Source organism: Cygnus atratus, chromosome 3 (assembly GCF_013377495.2).
Source record: "Cygnus atratus isolate AKBS03 ecotype Queensland, Australia chromosome 3, CAtr_DNAZoo_HiC_assembly, whole genome shotgun sequence".
In the NCBI taxonomy this organism is placed as follows: domain Eukaryota; kingdom Metazoa; phylum Chordata; class Aves; order Anseriformes; family Anatidae; genus Cygnus; species Cygnus atratus.
In genome coordinates this window covers 70,004,795-70,025,071 of record NC_066364.1, presented here as the reverse complement: position 1 = coordinate 70,025,071, position 20,277 = coordinate 70,004,795, and the positions used below count along the sequence as shown (strand labels likewise).

At 35.7% G+C, this 20,277-nt stretch overlaps 1 protein-coding gene across 12 annotated transcripts in view; it reads left to right on the top strand.

Annotated features, from left to right (window-relative positions):
• The window catches only part of STXBP5 (syntaxin binding protein 5), a 113,976-nt gene that overhangs the window by 35,430 nt on the left and 58,269 nt on the right, over window positions 1–20,277 (top strand). For all 12 annotated transcript variants that reach the window (XM_050709768.1, XM_050709767.1, XM_050709770.1 and 9 more), the window contains 3 exons: window positions 7,899–8,033; window positions 9,308–9,371; window positions 13,227–13,310. In XM_050709768.1, coding sequence (XP_050565725.1) covers window positions 7,899–8,033; window positions 9,308–9,371; window positions 13,227–13,310 — 283 coding nt within the window. The remainder of the gene's footprint in view (window positions 1–7,898; window positions 8,034–9,307; window positions 9,372–13,226; window positions 13,311–20,277) is intronic.

The following is a 20,277-nucleotide window of genomic DNA, read 5'->3' as shown; positions in this document are numbered from 1 at the left end:
ATTTGATGTGAATTATAAAGTTGTTTGTAGCATAAAATAACTGAAACAGTTCATGCTACCCAGATTAAAAGATAGAATTTGAAACCTATTCTTGAACCTTTTAAAAAAGAGGAGGGGGAGAAAAAAGGTAGGGGTGCGGTGCATTATTGAATTCTTTATTCCCATGGTATAGCCTTTTACCAGCTTTGGTTAATTCCCTGGTTTTAGCTGTATACATGAATGAGCTCAGAGCTTTACGATGTTATTTCCAGAACTAGTATTTCTCACCTGTTGGTGATGTAGTTTGACTAGCATTATTTCAGGCCTGTTTTGAGCAGAAGTCAAACAAGGAAACAAAAATGGACACATCTTGTTTATAAATTCTTGTGTTAAGTAGTTTTGATACAAAAAAAAAAAAAACCAAACCACTACCACCTTAGGTATTAAATTACCTATAAACCAATTCAGAATGCAGCCTCTACTATGTGACTGGGAAGTGTTCTGGATCCTTGCTTTTCTGCTCATGAATTTTAAGAATGGAGATTAAGAGTTTTGCGTAAGTGTTACCCATTACAGACTTGATTCTTAGCAGTGGAAAACGTCGTCATTGGGTAACTTGCAGCTTTTCAGTTTTGAACAAAATGTTTCTTTAAAAGTAGTGGCCAGGAGTCTTTAAAGACTCTGCTTTCTGTTGAACCTGTAAATGAGTTGAGTATCTGTAAGTAAGAATTTGGCCATTTGATAAATTTATAGCTGCCTATTGTATCAGTGGTGGGGAGTAATTTGAAACAAGTCTTTTTTGACCTGGTGACTGATAAACTTGTTAATGTATAACAAATTAAAAAAATAATGGCAGATGTCAGAAATACAGTACAAAACAAGCTAGTTTTGCAAGTTTTCTAGCCTTTTGTTCTTGTCACATTTGTGTGGGTTTTACAGCTGCTCCATATTCTAGTTACTAAACAAAAGTTAGAAGATATTAAACCAATATAATGCTGAGCTTGGCCACTGTTCCTTCTCTGTGGGAAAGAGGAACAGGAGCAGTGTGTAGGGACCAGAAGAAAATGCATAATGGTGCTTATGTGGAGGGGTGGGTTGCTTGCATTAGGATCTCCTCGTGAAATACACGATTCAGAGTGTGAACTTACTAGTATCCTAGATTTTGTGCATTCAGTGAATGGCAATAGTTTTTGTCATCTACATACCTGTATAAACTTGAAAATATGCCAGCTTAATGTAGAACATGAAAAATTTGTTTTATAATCTGACTTGCATATTTCCTGAGCTGCCTGTGATTCCATGCCTTAATGCAGAAACAAATGTTCTTCTTGCTTTGTGGCTTAGCGTAAAGACAAGAACCAAAATCATAGCATAAAAATAGAACCAAGTATTTGGTGTACCAGTGCTTTGCATATTGATCATTGAATGCATTGATAGCAGTTTAATTTTTAATATGTCAACTTCTGTGCTGTAGGATTTAAATAGTCTTTCTCGGCATGAAACTGCACAATTTGGAGTTAGCAAATTGTTTTAAGTATTGCTGCCTTTGTACCCTGCTGTAAACAGCCACTTCACGTTTGTATTTAAAATACAACCTCTGCAGTGTGTGAGAAAAATCCCACTTGTATTTACTCTTTACTAAGAGATAGGATTTTGGACTTTTATTATGACACATACCTCACCTTGTTAGATACTGTAAATTTGTACTCAGGCCATGCATTAGTTGAAAAGATTTCTCTCTCCTTCCACCTCACTGAATTTATAAACTGACCAATTCTGCCACTTTGTGGATAGCAGGAGGACATACAGGATTTTTTTTTTGCCTTTGAGAAGAGATGATGATAGATTTTTTTCCCCTTTTCTATGTGTTAATATCAGTTGCACTTCCACCATTTATTTGGGGGGCTGTTTTTTTCCCCCACCTTGCCCTATATGCTTTGGGGTGTAGGATTATAGTATAACTGACGGAAAGGTACACATCCATACAATGCTTCTGAGAAGTTGAATATTTGGACTCTTTCTGAGTTAATAATATACTGAGTACAGATCTGACACATGACACATAGCTAAGTTTTTCACCCTTTTTCAAAAACTGGCTTATTTTTCAAGATCAAAATGAAATGATCGTCTGTTTTTATGATTTCATATAAGATCGTTTTTTCCTGTTGGGCTCAAAAAATGTTACTTAATGGTGATCCACTGGAGGACATATTTAGCAGCTCCAGCTTGTTTCAAGAAGTTAGTAAGGGAAAAGGAGCTCTTCAATTGTCTGGGTTTGCTGCAGGTCTGAATGTCTCATTCGTGCAAGATCAGATTAATTTGAAAAATGCTTTCTGGAGGCCATGCAGTGCACTTTCTATCCCATGTGTAGGTGCTGTTGATGGAGCTACAATTGTGTGTTTTCTTCTGCTGCCCTTGGCATTGAGGCAGAACTGAAATAGTGAGTCCTATTACTCTGAGACTTCAGGTTTCTATGAGACAGTTTTTAAAACCTGTCTCCACTGTCCAATTACCATTTTTCCCTGTACACCAATGATTTTTTACAGTGCTGTGTGCCACGTAATGACCAACTGCCACATTCCTGGGTGGAATTCAACCTCTAGTCTTTCTGCCCTGCCTGCCTGGCAGACTTTTCCTCATCAGTGATGAGCATAGCTCTTCTTTCTCCTATGGGAAATTTACATCTCCAGTGTGGCCGTTTCATAAATCCTCATATGTAACTTCCAAGAATAAATGTTTAGCCTGAACTGCTTGTGTTGTAGCAAGCTACCTGACTGTCTTCTGATGCCAAACGTGGTGGTTATTCCTTGAGTAACACAGGAACTCTAAAAGTGAGCCTCTATCTGTATATGGTGTATAAAAGGCCTTAATATTGGTCACATCAGTCATGGCATTCTCCCATTTTATTATTGTTCTCGGATTTTGCTTCCCCAGTACCACATTTTGACATCACTAGTGTACAGAAGAAGTCAGATACTGAATGTAGGTTCTCAGTTGACATCAGAGCCAGGTGTTCAAGTGATCATATTTGGAGAAGAATCATTGAGAGTGCTCTTAGGGGATGTAGATGGAATTGAAGTACCTGGGCCAGTTTGTATGATGTACTACCTTTACCAACACGGCCTTTTTAGGGAGAATTTTGGGGGGCATGGGAAAAATCACAGCTACTGCTTGGTTCCATCCGAATGTCACTGTGACAATGGCTCTTCGTTTTGTGCCCATTAAATACTTGTCACAGGGACCACAGACATGGAGTCTAGTCTAGTATACAACTTAAACATTTCAGTTTAGGAATTTTGTGCTGACTATCCCATGTATGAAAGTTTGGAGAGAGATGTATGCAGAAGGCAACTTTGATAGCTTACTGCTTTTCTTAGAAAAAAATATTTTGCATATACACTGATTTGAGCAGCTAATGTAATTGCACAAACTGAAGACTTATAATGATAGTGTGAGGTTCTAGAAATAGTTTGTCTTAAAAATAAAACCTGTTATCAGCATTTGACATTCGTCAAAGTATTTGTCACTGTGCTTTGTTAAAGCAGTGGAAAATTCTGAAGAACGTAATACTTCATAATGCAGCAGACTAAGGAAAGGTAACGATTAATTTAGAAGGATGTTTGTTGTCATAATAATACACTCAAGATAAGTGTCTTTTTTTTACTTACTAGTTCCCTTAAGTCGAAGAATTAGGCTGTTGGCATATTAATTTAATAAACTCTATTCTTTGAGTTTTCCATAATTAAATTCCTCCAGGGAATACTGTAATTTGCTATAACTATTTATATATGTTGTGACACAACCACAATCAAAATTTTAACTAATGTTGACATTGTTAGAAAAGACATGGTCTGCAGTTATGAGAAAATCTTTTCAGTGGGTTTCCAAATGGCTGCGTAAAGATTCCTGTCACTGCTAATGCTCTCCCATAAGCAACAACACAAATTACATTCTAAGTGCAGTAAAAATAAAAAAACATTTTGTGAGGGTTGGGGTTTTTCTTTTATCAATATTTTCTACTGCTAGTGTAACACTGTATTCTGTATATAACTGTTTTCTTGAGAACTACTGGTTAAGCTCTGATAAATACATTTCACAGGAAAGCTTCTTCTTGGGTTCTGTTAGCTTGTTGCGGAGGGAGGTTGAGACCATGTGCAGTGGCTTTGTGAATGTGTATGTAGTGAGGAAGAATTAGTGCTTATGGAAAAGTACGGATATGTTAGAATTTGGCACTACGCTGACTGTTTTGGGCTTGCATAACAGTACCTCATCTAGGCAGTGATGTTAGCATATATTAAAATCATTGTAAATCTCACATTGGAAAAAAACCTTTAAAGCATTGTTTTCTTCTGTAAAGGGATTCAAAATATTTGGAATAAAGTGCTGTGCACAATGCTTGCATTATGGCAAAAGTTCCATCAGCTTCACAGAATGTGCTAGATGAGGTAGCAGATATTCCTTAAGGGGTAGCATGATAAATTTGTTGTGCCATGAACAAACTGCTTGCAAAAGCCTGCTTTCTGTCATCACTTGCTCACGCAGTCCCATTTTTAAGCTGTCTCTTTGGATGCCCAAAACTGGTCTATTTTTTTTATGGATGCCTTTCTCATGGTATTTTTTGGTCAGAATGGTTTGATACAGGAAAGAATGTGTACTGCTCTTGACTGTTATTAGGCAGTTGGAATTCGTGTTCAAGAAAGGCTTGCAAAGAAATGTTACTTTGGTTTGCTGCATCTGTAGCGCTTTTAATCTCTGCCCAACCACTGGTTCTTTTCTACATTACTGTATGTATTCCTTTGTGCCTTTGTGGGTAAGGACAGAAGGGGAATAATGCCTGAGTTTTGGAAATGGACAGGGCATAATATGGCAGTTCCTACTTCTGTAGATCGTATGTGTGTTAGGGACAGAGTATCTAATATCATACTCTAATCGTATCATGACAGAAAGAAGGGTTTCTGGAGGAAAGTCTGCATTTTTAAGAAAAAAAAATGTGCTGTTCTTGGCCCGAAGGGAGCTGCCCGACTACCAAGAAGGCCTTGAAGCTTGTTTTCATCTCCCAAAGCAAGTCTAAATCTCTTGTAGTCCCAAGTCTAATTTAAAATGGAATAAGTTAGGTGACTAAATATAGTTATATGCTGACATGTCAGTGTGATTTCTCTGGTTGTTAAGATGGTCATAGCTTCACTGAATTTATTTTCTAGGGGGGCTATCAATTTTCAAGCTATTGTTTAAAATCTGCTTAGTGTCTTAGGTGAAGCCTTAATCACTGAAGACAAGAGAAACTCAGTACATGGACCATAACGTTGGAAATGTTATTCTGTAAATTAAATGCAAAAATAAATGCAGTTATTTGAAATGAAATAGATGAAAATATAATAGAATTTCTGAAAATTGGGAGGTATACTTTTATCCCAGAAAGAAAATGGAGAAATAGCAAGTAATAGCAGTGATTCTTTCATCATAGCAGCTTCAGCACAATGAATTCCATTTGGACTTAGCTAGTCATCAGTTCTGTGAACCATGAAAGCTCCAAAAGAATATTTTTTGGTTACATAAACGCCATGCAAGACTTTGATTGTGGAAGACCGCTAAAAGCACACTTTGAAGGTTGGGTTGGGAACACTGCTTTAAACTTACCTATACTTACAATTCTGAAGTCATTTGCCTCCTGACTTTGAGATTTAGTAAAGCTACTAGATCAAATGTAACTTACTCTTGGTGTGGAAGCATTTCACTGCTTGCTAACTGGTGACAAAAGTAATCTCTGCTGCACAGAGAAGACATTAAATTGAGTATGGCTGAAGAGCGCAAAAGTATTCCATGAAAGGCATCAAGAGTATTGAGGAGTTGAACGCTTTTTTTTTTTTACCTTCAAGTGTTGCCCTTTCACTATAGCAATTGAAATTGCAGCCCAAAGTTACATTTTTGTCCACCTTTAAATGCCATGAAATAGATTTTAGTTTTTGGTTGTCTTGTTTTGATTTTTAGAATGAGTGTTGGGCAACTGTAGGTGACAATATTAACTCACAGATCGATACAGATATACCCGTGACCCTGCTCTTGAATATTCTTTCTGGCTGCTAGGCCATAGTTTAGATCCGGGTGATGCGGCTGCCAGCTTTTTTCTGGCACATGGAGTGCCAGAAAGAAATCTATAGCCTTGCAGAGTGCTGAGAGTTTGCTTCACCTCTTGCCTCACGCTGCCTCTCTTCACATACCCCCTGGCCTGCTTATGCTGGGAGAGCTCTCTTACTGGGTACTGGTATTTGGGGACCTGCCTCAGTGGTGTATGTACAGATGTATGTTCCTAACTTCCAATAAAATCTGTCTTGTCTTTCTTCCAAGGAAGTTGGTGAAATGCAAGTGCTTCACCTGCAGTGTTTGCAGATTACTCTGTATAGTAAAAATGTTATAACCTCTACAAGTTCACTGAGTTGGAGCACTTCAAATCTTGTCTGTAGTCCTTTTTTTCTATATAACATCAATGGAAAAAAAGTGCAGCCTTTGCACTTAAAGTACAAGAGCAAAACAAACCAAGAAAGTCAGAAAATGGATAAATTAAAGATTTGCTTGAGCAATCAGCATTCCCTCACTGGAAGTAAGTGATATAAAAAGTTAAGTGGTGCACATTGGATCCAGGTAGTGTTATAACAGACACCTTAACTTTTGAAACCTGTAATACAAATTAATGTCTTTTCAACAATCAGTAATTTTTTGCATTGCTGCCACTAGACTTTGCTTTTGTGCTTGTTAAATGCATACATAGAACATCTAATGCAAACGATCTAAAGCTGTTCTTTGCGTAAATAATTATTAACAGGCTTGTGAAATGATGCATGGATTTGGCAAGAAGGGAACCCAACTGGGAGAAAATAAGAAAAAATGTGTAAAGCTAAGGATTAGCACTGACAAAACAAATTTCCAATTAATAATTATTTTAGCTTGTCACTGAAACCTTTCTGAAAATCCTAGTTTGATAGTCCAAGGAGTTTGTCAGGTTTCTACCGTATTGGACCTTATCAGATGAAACTGTAAATTCAAAAACATTTTATAGAAATTTTCTAGGCTTTAACTTAGTATTTCTGTTATATAGAAAACTCAAATACTTCAGAAGCTCCAGTTCCTATGCATACGTTATTACTTTTATCAACAAATTAAACGATAAGCAGAACTCAAGAGGTCAGAAATAAGCAAATTTTAAAATACTAATTCTTTCACTGGAGATACAGTTGGAGGATTTCTGCCAGCCATTAGCATTTGGGTTTTGTTCAGCTATTTCCTTCTAGCAACAGAGGTGGAAAATGCAAGATTGGAAATTAAAATGTTGTTTAAGTAAAATAGTAACACCAACTTTAAACTACTTTTAAAATGAATTTTATTATTTTATAGGTCTTATGGTTGTTAATAGGCTTGTTGTTTGGGGGATACATTGGGTTACGTGTAAATTTATGTTTATTAGATTAGACTTTCTCCCTTTGCTTATTCACTTGAAGCCAGTTTAAACTGCAGCAACTTGCTTCTAAAAATCTTTTGTTCTTCAAAACTTGAAATTAGATTGTTTTCAAAGGGAGATTTATAGGTTATAACGTAGGAGTATTGTGTTTTAAGCTTAAAATGGCAGCTAACTTGAGGAAAAAACATTCAGTGTGATGATTTTCAGTGGCGGCTGTGTGATTTTTATCTGAATGACTTAATAGTCTTAGAATACTTTGGTTTATATTCCATGTTTTTTCTAAATTTTACGTTGTCTGTGGATCTCTGATCATGTACTGGTTTTGCTATTTTTATCTACCTGTAACTTGTACTTTTTCCTGTTTGCCTGCTGCATTTCTTCTACTTTTTGGCAACGTAGACATTGAAATACGGGATTTATGAAAGACTTTTCTTTAATCCCTTTTTCTGGTGGTATTCTTTTCCAGGATAACATTTTGTCATCTACCTTTCCAAAGTAAATGGCTATATGTGGGCACCGAAAGAGGAAACATTCACATTGTCAATGTGGAATCATTTACTCTCTCAGGCTATGTCATCATGTGGAATAAAGCCATTGAACTGTGAGTTCAGTCTGGTATCCTCTATTGAGAGGGGGGCGGGGAATAGATGTCCAAGTGTCCAAGATGTTATAAGTTGCAGAATTGACATTGTTATCTAGAACAACCTCCATATTAGTCTCATTGCACCAAATAATATGGGCAAAGTACGTAGGCATGTAAATAACTTTTATTTTCATAAAAGTGAAGTGCTAACGTTAACTTGGTGGACTTTTTTTTCAGCTTGTTAAAAATATTTCTGACTTGACTTAAGGCTGTGATGCCCAGAACTCTGTTTAACATCAGCATGTTTTCAGGGATAATTGGATTCAGTAGTCTTGTAGAATATCTTCCAGAGTGTAAAGATATGCATTGTGACAGGGCCGATGCATACTGGTTGAAAATGTAAATTTAAATAAGCCTATTTCAAGAACAAAATATATTTTTTACAGCTATTTCCATTCGTCCTTCCTTTTTTAATAATAGATTTGTGACTGCAAATACAGTGGTATGTGGGTGAAAACATACTTGTATGCTGCTGTTTCTGTGCTGCTGTTGTTTCTAGAATGTTATATCTGTCTTCAAAACATACATGAAGTCCATCACTTGCCAAAGGCTTTTGGAAAAAAAAAAACACATCTCTTCATTTGTAGATATTCTTTAATATCAAGATAATAATTCTTTAATAGCAAGAAGTCAACATAAAAACAGAGTTATGTTTTTTAATAAAACCCATTTTAATAGTACCCATCTTGGGCAGTATAAAAGTTATATAATGTTTAAAAAATAGTTACTTTAATTCTTTTTTCATCACTGAAGAATTAATGGTTTAGAGAGTGTATCATATCTTCTTGTCTACAAATGAGCATGTGGAAGAAGGAAGATAGCAAAATGTAGCTTTCCAGTTTGTGCAATTAAGGGAGGCAAAGCTTTATGGAAATAATAACACGGGCTTTGTCTTATCTGTAGCAGCTGCTGTTCTTTGAGTTAGTTAGCATTCAGATAATCTGTGTGTATGCAGGAATACAAGATAAAAGTCTACTGTATGTAGTCTACTGAAATCTTCTGAAGAAAAGTGGTATGTGAAATAGGTGTTGTATGAAATGCTACTGATTTTTTTTAAATAGTATTTTGTTTTTCCTGATCAACTTTAGGAGATGTTTTAAGATTAATCAGTGTCTCGATGTTTCACTATGAGTACATAAATATAATTTTTTTATTACTTGTAATCATCTTATGAGATGCAATTTTGGGCAGGGCTATTTTTTTTCTCTTAATTGGAATTATTCCTTGTTTAGGTCGTCCAAATCTCACCCAGGACCTATTGTCCACATCAGTGACAATCCAATGGATGAAGGCAAGGTAGGATATGTTGAAGGCTTTTCACTGAACTATTTTTCAAGTGAGACTTTAAAAAAAAAAAAAAAAAATGTAAATCCCACTGCTTTTAAGGAGGGATTAAGTAGATGAGGACAATGTTGGGAGCATGAAGGAAGACTAAATCAAGGCTTTAGGCTCTTGAAAATATGAAGTAAAGTACAGACGTGAATATAGGAAACACTGATAGGGTAGTTGAATGTATCTTGTAATCACAAACATTTGAAAATACAGCTGAAAGCACTGAATTGCAGAAATCTTTGAAGATACAAGCGAGGAACGTTACTTGTGGTTAAAAAAAAAAGTTTATTAAAAAAACAAACTTGGGATGGAAATTAATAAGCTTTATAATGCCATGGGGGGCTGTTGCTACTTTTACAACTGTAAAATGCTTTGTGGTCACTGAAGCGTATTTATATAGATTACTGCGTACTTTATCTGTAGCCAATCCAAGACAGCAATTTTTATGAGGTTAAAGATCTAACGGACAAACTATCACTTAGCAGTATTTAGTAGTTAAGTTTTAACTGGCTTGTAGTATAACTAAATGCTTCAGAAAAGTCATCTTTAGTAAAACATGCAAGAAAAAGCTACATATCAGACTTGTATTCTTGTGAGATATTACCAATATGGTTGTCTTATCTCAACTAAAATTTTTTATGGTACACATTCTTGAGGCCCTCACAGGACATTCATTGTGATGTCCTGTGACACAGCAGCCAACAAGAAGAACCTGAACAATGAAATCAATGGTCATAAGTTCTTTCTTAGAACTTCCTTAGTTCTAGAATAAATCTGCAGGTATTACTGTTTGTTTTGGGAGACCTCTTACAAGGCACATGTAAAAATGATATAGAATGAATAACTTAAGTTCATAGTGAAGATTTCATGAATTAAAAGAAAAGGCAAGTAGTTAAAACATTTTTCTCTGATAGCAATGACTGTAATACTAGAATGTACAGTTTTATAGAGAAGTGACCTTCTGCTAGGCAGTTTAATTCAGTGCTTTTTTGGCTGCGTGGCTAATGCCTATTCCACTTGATTTCTTCCTTTACACTGGAACAAGATAGTTGTGCTAGAAAACAATGGATCCTTGGAAACCCTCAGGAATCTGTATAAAGAAATGTTTCCATTTGTGCTAGAACATCTGTTTTTGTCGTATCTATTTCTTATCTGTTTCCTAAATGCTTTATTCTATATTGTTACATGCTATAGAAACACTTATACATGATCAAGAGTGTACAGAATGACACCGTGTATGGTGTGGCTTTGCCATAATTCATTCTGCACTTCAGTCATGGTTGCAAGACTGAGCCTTTGCTTCAGTTGTCTGACCTCTTGTCTAATCTTTGGATGAGATTATGTGACTCTCTAACCCTTTGAAGGATCTTCAGCCTGCTTAGCTTGCATTGCCTCATAGTTACTTAGCAAATCTAACTGGTCTGCTGCACTTTTGTTCAGGTGCTTTGGTCCACAGTTGAAGAGTAAGCAGGAAGGGTTTTCCTTAATTTTCACAAGAGAAAAAAATAAAAGAAGAGGGATTTTAAAACTATAGTACATATGCATCTCTTCCAAAAGCACGTAGACCACTTTCAAAAATAAGGTTATAATTTGGCTAGGTATACCAGAAAAGCTGGTATGTCTAGCCAAATACCATTTGAGAAAGTTTGATGTCTCTTTAAACAGATTTTCATTGATTCCTCTCTAGAGTATATATAGAGTATATTCAGGTATAAGTAAATGAATATATTGACGAATTAAGTTCTAGAAGTTTATTTCTGTCAGTGTAATGGCTCAGAAATATCACAGAGTTTTGAATTCCCAAGAGTAAATAACTTTCAAGGAGAAAGAAAAATAATGTTGCTTTCTACTGTTCTACATGTGCAGGAAAAATACTATTTTTGTTTGCGTTTTCTGTTTGATGTGTTAGTGGTGGATAAAACTGAAAAGATTGGGCAATGATAGTATTGTCTCAGCAGTGATTTGAATATTTTAACAGCATGCTAGTTGTGAGCTTGTAACATAGATGTCTGAGGATTCAGTCCAAAAAGAATTTAACAAGTAGAGCTTTTCCATTCAGTTGAAAGTCACTGAGGTAAGCATGTAACTACTGGATTTTTCTGTAGGATTAGGTCTGAATTGCACTCCAGTATCATGAACGCTAGATTATGAATGTAATGAAGCTATGGTAACTTGAGAAAAGACAAGCAATCTATTTAGTCTGGTGTATTCTACCCATACTTTATATTTAATTAGTGAAAGTGGAAGGTTTATTGTTTTTATCAGTTTGGGTGTTCCTTAGTCTTGTAGAATGACCTTATGGTCCTCTTCTTTCTAACAAAAAAATGAAAAATACATCCATAAAGGCAAGCAAAACAAAGACCTGTGCAGTTGCAAGAAGCGGCTGTGTACTTGCTTCTTAAAACTTTCAGGCTGTTAGAAAAATCCCAATGAAGAGAAGGCTAAATTTATAGTTAAAAAAAAAAAAAAAATAAAATGGTTTATGGTAAGCAGGATAAAATAATAGTATACATGACACTGTAATGAGGAAAAAAAAATCTAACATTCACTTTTACTGGATCAAACACGCTTAGTATTTAGGTCATTTTTGTGCTATGTAGCAATGAAATAGAATGTATTGTCTGTATGCTGGATGGAGATCCTCTTTTATATATTGGAAAGAACTCCAGACCCTGAAAAACTTAAAATCTTGAAAAGAATGTTCAGGCAAAACCTCTAGGTACAGCAATAGACTCATGTAGATCTCTCTCCCTGACTGCAGTGGCATGTATGGGAAGGCAATGTTTTCTAACCTGTAGTATGAAGATCATGCTTAGGGTGCCTCTGCTTACATGAAATAGGTTGTTTCAGCAGTGAATAAATATCTGTAACCAAGTATTCCTTTTCTGTATGTCCATGCTGGGAAAAAGAAGTGGAATTGACGGCCTGCTACATAATGCTTAGAACCACTTTAGCAGTGTTGCTGAAGGGAAGGCTCTCAGAGTAGATCCAACTACTATAAACTAAGCTAATAGGAAGAACCTTCTTTGATTATATAAGTACAAAGGCTGTTACTACTGTTTTATGTTGGCCTTGTTTTGTTTTCATTAAGAGAAGTGTCACTTAAGATAGGAAAACAAAACACTTAGATACTCAACGATGTGATAACGCAATTATTATGAGCAATTTGGATCTTCATTCCCTGCAGAAATAGTTTTAGTTTTGCTTCTTGAAAAATATGATTTCAAAAAGCATTACATTTAATTTCTCTACCTTTCCTTTGAACAGCTAATTTTCTTTGTGTTCTTTTAGCCAATTAACTCAATTTTGATTAACATCGGGGAAAGCTTATTACATTTTTTTTCTTAGAGACAATGAAACAATACCCTGAACTTCAGAAATGACAGTGCATTTTTTTCTAACAAATCGAAGCAGAACAAATTCTAGTGGGGAAAACACATGTTAGTGAACAAAAAGTGCACCCCCACAACCATAATTTTTAATCAGGAAGGAATACATTTAGGAAAGTGTTTAACGTTGGGCTTTCTGGAACTCAAAGGGATTTCCAAAGACTCTTCTGAAGATGAAGACAAATTCTTTCTAACTTTGCATGAATTTCAGCATGTATTAATATTGTATTAGCTGGAAGAGAATGAAAAATAGTATAAATTAAGTCTTCAATTCTGAGGTCTTCTCAGCTTGTCACTAACTTCTGTCTTCTCAATCACTTGCGATTGCTTCATCTAGTATTAGGCTGTAGTTCTTTGGGACAAGAACTGCAGGCCATTTAAATAGTGTTATATTTGCTTATAAAGACAATATTTATGCTTATTATTGCAGCTCCTGATTGGTTTTGAGTCTGGAACAGTGGTATTGTGGGATCTGAAGTCAAAGAAGGCAGATTACAGATACTCACACGATGAGGTAATAACAATTTTTCATTTGCATTGTATATTATGAGGACATCATTCACAGTTCTAGAGACACCTTTTTGATTATTTTATTCAGTTCATCTCCTGCTCTTGTCAGTAGTGGATAGAGACAAATAGGTCTCTTTGAAATTGCAAGTACTTGACACTTTCTGTAAAAGAAATAGTGTTTGAATAACAGAAACTTTAGACTGAAGAAGTGTTTGCTGTGTTGAAGTTTTTTGCAATGCATGATGTCATGGATTAGGTTTCTTCGCCAATTTCTGTGGTTAAGGTTTCAGCTCTGTTTTTCTGTTGAGTAGTGTGTCTTCTCTGTTAAGAGCTTGAGTCTTTAGTTGAAATAAGATAGTTTAGCAATTTCTGTAATTTGGAATCTCTCATGTTCTGGAAAGTGTAAAAAAAAAAAAAAAAAAAAAAAAAACAATAGTCTCAGTAAGATGGTTCTATAAGTGTACCTTTTCATTGTAGGATAAGATCAAGGTTAAAACCAGAAGAGTTTTTTTTTTGTTGTTTTGTTTTTAAAAAAGGTTGGGGGGGAGCATTTAATGGAATTTATTTCTTACAACTTGATTTTTTAAGAGAATTTAGGCTGCTGGAAAGGCAGATTAAAACATAATCATTCAACACATTATGGAAGTATATGCATTTTATTTAAAATAACATAAAGCTAGTCTTGGTTACATTTAAAAGATCCTAAAATGTCTTTATTATTGTTCAGTGCTAGCTAAGCTAGGCATTCTTTGTATATCACAAAGGGAGTTTTTCTTAGCTCTGTGCTGAAGTCTTCACAAGACAGGTTTTTGTTTTTTTTTTTTTGTTTTGGTTTGTTTTTTTTGTGGTTGTTCTGGCCTAGTACTTATACTTGCATGTGTCAGCTCTGCCTATGGAGAGTTTCTCTGAAGGGTGAATCTCTGAAGCAGCCTAAGCCTTAGATTATCAGAGCTGGATGAGATTTCTCTGAAGCTTGTACAGTTGTTTTTGAACACAGAGTATGCTATATGAAGAACAAATTCTTACCTTCCAATTGCATTACATGCATCTAACTCATTCTCTCTGTGTTGCTTCATTTTGTAAACTACTTTGTATCTCCATCTCTTTCTAGTCTTACTTTTGTTCATATTCAAGCTCTTTGTATGCTTCTTGCTGTTCTTGCTCATCCCAGATTTTATTTTTTAAACTGTTTTATTGTATCTTCAAAATAGCTTATTCAGGATGTAAGCACATAACATTTATACTGGGGAATCATTTTACGTTTGGTTTCATTTTCTTTCTCTCAATCTTAATACTAGATTAGCCTTTGCAAGGATCAAACAATACTTCCTTGGAACAACCTGCTATAAAAGTATTGTATCACATTTTAGTGTCAATTGTCAGCTCAGTGCCCCTTGTTTTAATGTATAATTGCTGTGGTTTAACACAACAGGCAGCTAAGCACCACACAGCCATTCACTCACTCCGCTGCAGTGGGGGATACAGGAGAGAATCAGAAAAAGGTAAAAACTTACGGGTTGAGATAAAGACTGTTTAATAGGATGGAAAAGGAAGGGAAAATAATAAAGAATATACAAAGCAAGTGATGCACAATGCAATTGCTGATCACACACCAACCAATCTCCAGCCTGTCCCTGAGACCAAGCAGGGACAGCCCAGTCCCCCAGCCAACCCCTCCAGTTTTGTTGTTCAGCATGATGCCACATGGTGTGGAATGTCACTTTGGACAGTCTGGATCAGGTGTCCTGGTTCTGTCCCCTCGCAGTTTCTTGTGCACCCTCAGCTTCCTCACTGGCAGAGCAGCATGAGAAGCAGAAAAATTCTTGTCTCTGTGTAAGCACTGCTCTGCAACAAGTAAAAGCAACAACTAAAACATCATTGTGTTATCAGCATTATTTTTTTCCTAAATCCAAAACCTATATACCAGCCACAACATCCTATACCAGCCACTAATGAAGAAAATTAACCTTATCTTAGCTGAGACCAGGACAATACTAGAATCTTTTTTTGTCTGCATCACTTCACAGTTGCATGTGCTGGCTGATTTTAGAAGAATAAAAAAAAATCTTTCAGCAGTTCTTCACTGGAAGGGCTCATTTCTATCTTGAATAATCCTTAGTATTGTCAGTGGACTTTCAGTTCAGTGTTCTTGTTCTGATTTTCCAGGTTATTTATGAATAAACCAAGCAGCCCAGATCCCTGAGGTTCTCTGCCAATTACCTTCGTCTGTGAACTGATCAATTACTGCCAGTCTGTCTTCCCTTTAGCTTGCTTTACTTCCTGGTACTTAACCAATTATTTATCTGTTCAAGGATATCTGATCTGTTTGTTTGGTTTCCTTTGAGAAATGTTGTTGAAGACTTTGAAAAAAAATCTATGTAGACGGCTTAATTGGTGTTTCAGTTAGCCACGTGCTTATTTACATTTTCAGAGGTTTGTTGGATGTGATTTCCTATTACAAAAAGCATGCTGACTGCTCGTACCTGGTACGTTAAACTAATTCTTATGTTGGTTAGTTCTTCATTAAAGTTTTGATAATGGTTCTAGAAACTTACCCAGAATAGTCACTATGCTGTTTATTTTGTTTTTCTTTGGATTTTGTGGCCCACTTGTTTAAAGGTTGGCCTCATGCTTGTCATCTGAGTTCTCCTGAACCAACCTGATTTTGACAGGTCACAAACAGCAGTGTATAGTTCAGTCGTTCCATCTTTGATTTTCTTTAGGATGTGTAGGTGAATACATCTAGCTATTCCCTTTGTTTTTTTTTGACTGCAGAAGAGGTAATGAAATACCTGAGGTAAGATGCTTTGCTAAAGAAAGCATTTATGGTTGCCATAAGTTGGGGATGGATAAGGAGGAGACCTAAAAAAAGAAGATATATGGAGTGAGCTTGACAAGTTTTACTGTTCTCATTAGTGAGAATCACCGTATGATAAGGTTCCTTTAAAAAAAAAATAATCTATTGTCATGTTTTTTAAATCTAATTTTCTAAGGGGGAAAAATAGAACAATGGCCGTTTTTTGAATTTGGATTCAATACAGTTAGCACAGTATCATATTTTTCTGGATTCTGTATTGAATGGCATAAAAATAAAAATGATTAATCTTGTTACATATTATGTAAAAGTTATATTTCTTGAAAGGTGCCATTGCAGAGAGTACTGTAATTGTCTCTGGCCATATGGCCTTGAGAGATGATGTATCAGATGCAGTAAAGGTAACGCTGCAGAAAGTGAACGATGACTAGATTTATTTGTTCGTATATATGTATGATCTGTTTTTTAGCATGGGCTAGGTGAGGTGTGTCTTCTCCTGTATCCTTCATTGTGTTCTTCAGTGCCTCAGTTTTGTGTTCAGCTGCAAAAATTGAGAATCTCCCTGAATTTGTCAGTGAAAAAAAATTAAGCTCCATAATGTTAACTTTCTAATTATGCTTTGAGCCGTGCTGACTAACTAGTGGCCTATATGAATATACTGATCCTGCTGTTTGTCAGCTAGCCCAGTTTCAGCTAGGGGAAAGTAAATGTTGCCCAATTGCCTGATTTAAAAAAAAAAAAAAAATAAAATCTAGTTTTTATGAGCAGCATCCGTAACAGGTAAGAGAAAAGCCATCCCGTTTGCTTAATGCTGAGTGAGGTTACTGTAGAAAGGTGGGTAACTTTTACTGGAACACTAAGACATCTTCTTTCTTCATACTACAGAAGCCTAAGAAATTGGTGGTAGGAATACTGTTTGGTGAATCAAGCATGCTTAGTAGCACTAGAAAACATTCTCTGGCTCTAACCCTATTGAAAATAGATAATTACTCTGATACTGATAGTAGTCCCATCAGTCTGATTAAAGTCCACCACCAGTCATTGCGAAGGTGATGACTGAGTCTACACTTGTTTAAAAATTGCAGTGCTCTACATGGGACATGATCTTCGCTGCTGGGAGTTACAGGATTGACACCAGCAGAGCCTGGTGCTGCAGCACCAGGCATTGCTTCAGGAGCCTGGAGCTGAATCTCTAGCTCTGCAGACTCTTTACAAGAGAAATGTGTGTACTTCACAACGCTGCTACGTTTTGAGTTATGATGGCTGTTAATGGGTGACTAGGCTTCAGCAGGTGTCACAGACAGGATGGCCAGAGACATTTATTACTATAAAAAACTGTTTGTAAACCTTGCCATTGGATAAGTTTCTTCTACCTTCATCACTTTTTACCAGCGTCATTTGAAGCAACTGAATCAAAACTTCCCACGTGTCCAGGGGTCCAAATGTTATCCTTTACTGTCTTCCTCTACTCATGGACAAGGAGATCAACCTTTCTATATGATCAGAGGTTTATGGCAAGATAGCTGTGCAGCTTCCTTGGAGAAGAAAGCTGAATCCTATTACAACTTTTTAAACTTCTGCTTGTTTTCATTCAGAACTTCCTGACCACCAAGGAGGCTCTCTTGAAGCAAATTCCAATGTTGTTGTGTGGCAGATTCATCTGTTATCTGAAAGCTGAGTCAGTGGAACACTGTCCCCGTTTTCCTCGTCTGAACATGTGTGCCCACCCAACACCATACTCTGATCATTGCAGCACAAAATTAAGAGCTCTCATCCCAAGGACAGGAATGCTTAAAGGGTGGGCAACACCACCACCACTGTATAAAACCTTTTTAACCATATTGCTGCTGAACCATGGTTGGGGGAGGCAGCTGTAGATAATGACTAGTATTAGTACTGTTTACTGGAGTGTTCTTCCCTCTACAGCATGCTAGTTTCTGACAGGGAATTTAGAATTTGTTTTTGATTTTTCTGTATCGCAAAAGAGGTTCTGAACTTTCAGTAGTATATACTTTTTTATTATAACAGCAATATGTTGTATGTTTACATTTATGAATTCTTCTAAATCTAGTATTATTCACAGAATTTGGAGAACAAACTTTTTTTGTCTTGGACAGGCTTAGTGAGAAAATAAGAGTAAAATCTTTTTTTTTCTTTGCATAATTTTTAAACCTTTTATGTTCAAATATTGGTGATACTTTTTTGAAGTTATGCTTTTTTCTACGAAATACGGTTTATACTGCAGATGCTTCCCTTTCTTTATTTGCAGCCATGAAATAAGTAAAACAATGTCTCTAATATTAGTTTGTTTCTTAAATAAACTAGATTTTTAGAAAATGCATTTCAATTTTAGTTTTCAATAAAGTCCATTCTTCAAGTAGTATTTTTCTGTTCTGATTTAAAGTCAGCTTTGATAGCATTAACTCAAAGAATGTATTACAGTTTACTATTTTTAGGCTCAATCTTCTTGTACGTGGCCGAGGGTAAGGGATTATTTTACAGCATTAAAAGCATGTCAAAGTAGCCTGGGGGAGTTGAAATAAATTAATTTAAAACAAACAAAAAAACCCACAACCCTGAAATATGACTTGCCAGAAACCAAAGCACGATCAGGCAGTCATTATGCCTTGCACGTTCCATTGCATCAAAATGAACTTAGTGAGATACATATTCGCTTAGGTTTCAGTAACTACGTTCTTTTATTTTTTTCTTGTCAATAGCTTAAGAAAAGGGAAAAAAAAATGCCACAGGAGAGAGTTAGCACAGGAATGCTGATATTACGGTGCTTGTTTTGGATATTTTGGTAAACCGGTAGAAAAGGAATGAGTGGCGTCATCCATTCAGGTTTACCAAAAACATTGTATGCTTCCATACAGGAGATGGAGGGCTGTCATAAGATGGAAATCTAAATAGACTTGGATCTTCCTAGTCATGCACAGTATATTTCAAGTTATGTTAATGGCACAGAAGTGTTAGGAATCATGGTCAAAACCAAATTATGAATGTAATTCTCCCCAGTTTTGGTTCGTTCTTCTGGGAAATTGTGCAGAGGTGTTTAGCCAGTAAAGATTTCTAATATTTGAAAGGTATACAAGCACGTGCATATTAAAATAATAAAAATTAAAAGCGTAGATTATTTAGATTTGTTCTGAGTGGTAGCAATTGTATTTGCAGTAGTATAAGCTTGATATTAGAAATATGGTTTAAAACAAGTCTTTATCAATAGGGAAAATTGCAAAAGATTAATAGTATTGTATTCAGATCAAAGTATCAGTTTCTGCATGTACCTTGTCTTGTGGGAAGATGAGCAGTCTCAAACTGTTCTAAAATAGTATGCATGTAATCAGCTCTAGGGCTAAAATAGATCTATTGGAATTGAAAAGATTATTTTTGGAAAGATTTTCTGAACTGAAACAGCTAAATGACCTCAGTAGGTGAAAAAATAAGATCAAAACATCAAAACATGAGTTTTTATCGATTAATTTAGTTTTAAGATTGTAAGTAGAAGTTGTCTTAGAATTTCTAATTTTTTTGTACCTCTCTAAAGAGCCAAGAAATAGTGATTCTAGGGATATTGACAAGCTGTTGTAGCAGAAAAAAATGGAGTTTCATAAAATATTAAAATGCATCAATCTCATTATCAGTGATTTACTTCTGTAAGTCTTGTATAGAAAGATAAATGCTTTTAATTATTTTTCTCAGACTCTTTCACTTTATGGTCCTACCGTTTCTCTTAGGTAACTGTTGCAGACATTGCAAAAATGTTTCCTTCTGAATATGGAATATATTAGCTTCTTATCAGGCAGTACAGAAGTCATTTTTTCACATGGGATCATGCATCTGGAACAGCTGGTGAAAGTCAGGCTTCCTATGTGCACTGTCTGTCTCCACATAGTACACTAGGATGGTCAGTTTCTACATTTCTGGTTAAGTTTTTACATGTAAGACAGCAAATTCAATCCTGATGGTTTTGTTAGTCAAAAATTTATGGATTTATTTCCTCTGAGGTAGTTACTTATCTTCTAGAAAGTTTTGAAACAAACTTCCACATAGCCCGGAACAGCTACCTTAACTTAGAATCAAAGTGAAAGAGGTGGTTTCTTATTAAAATAAAGAAACCTTTAGCTATAATAATTCACTTCATCTAAATAAATCT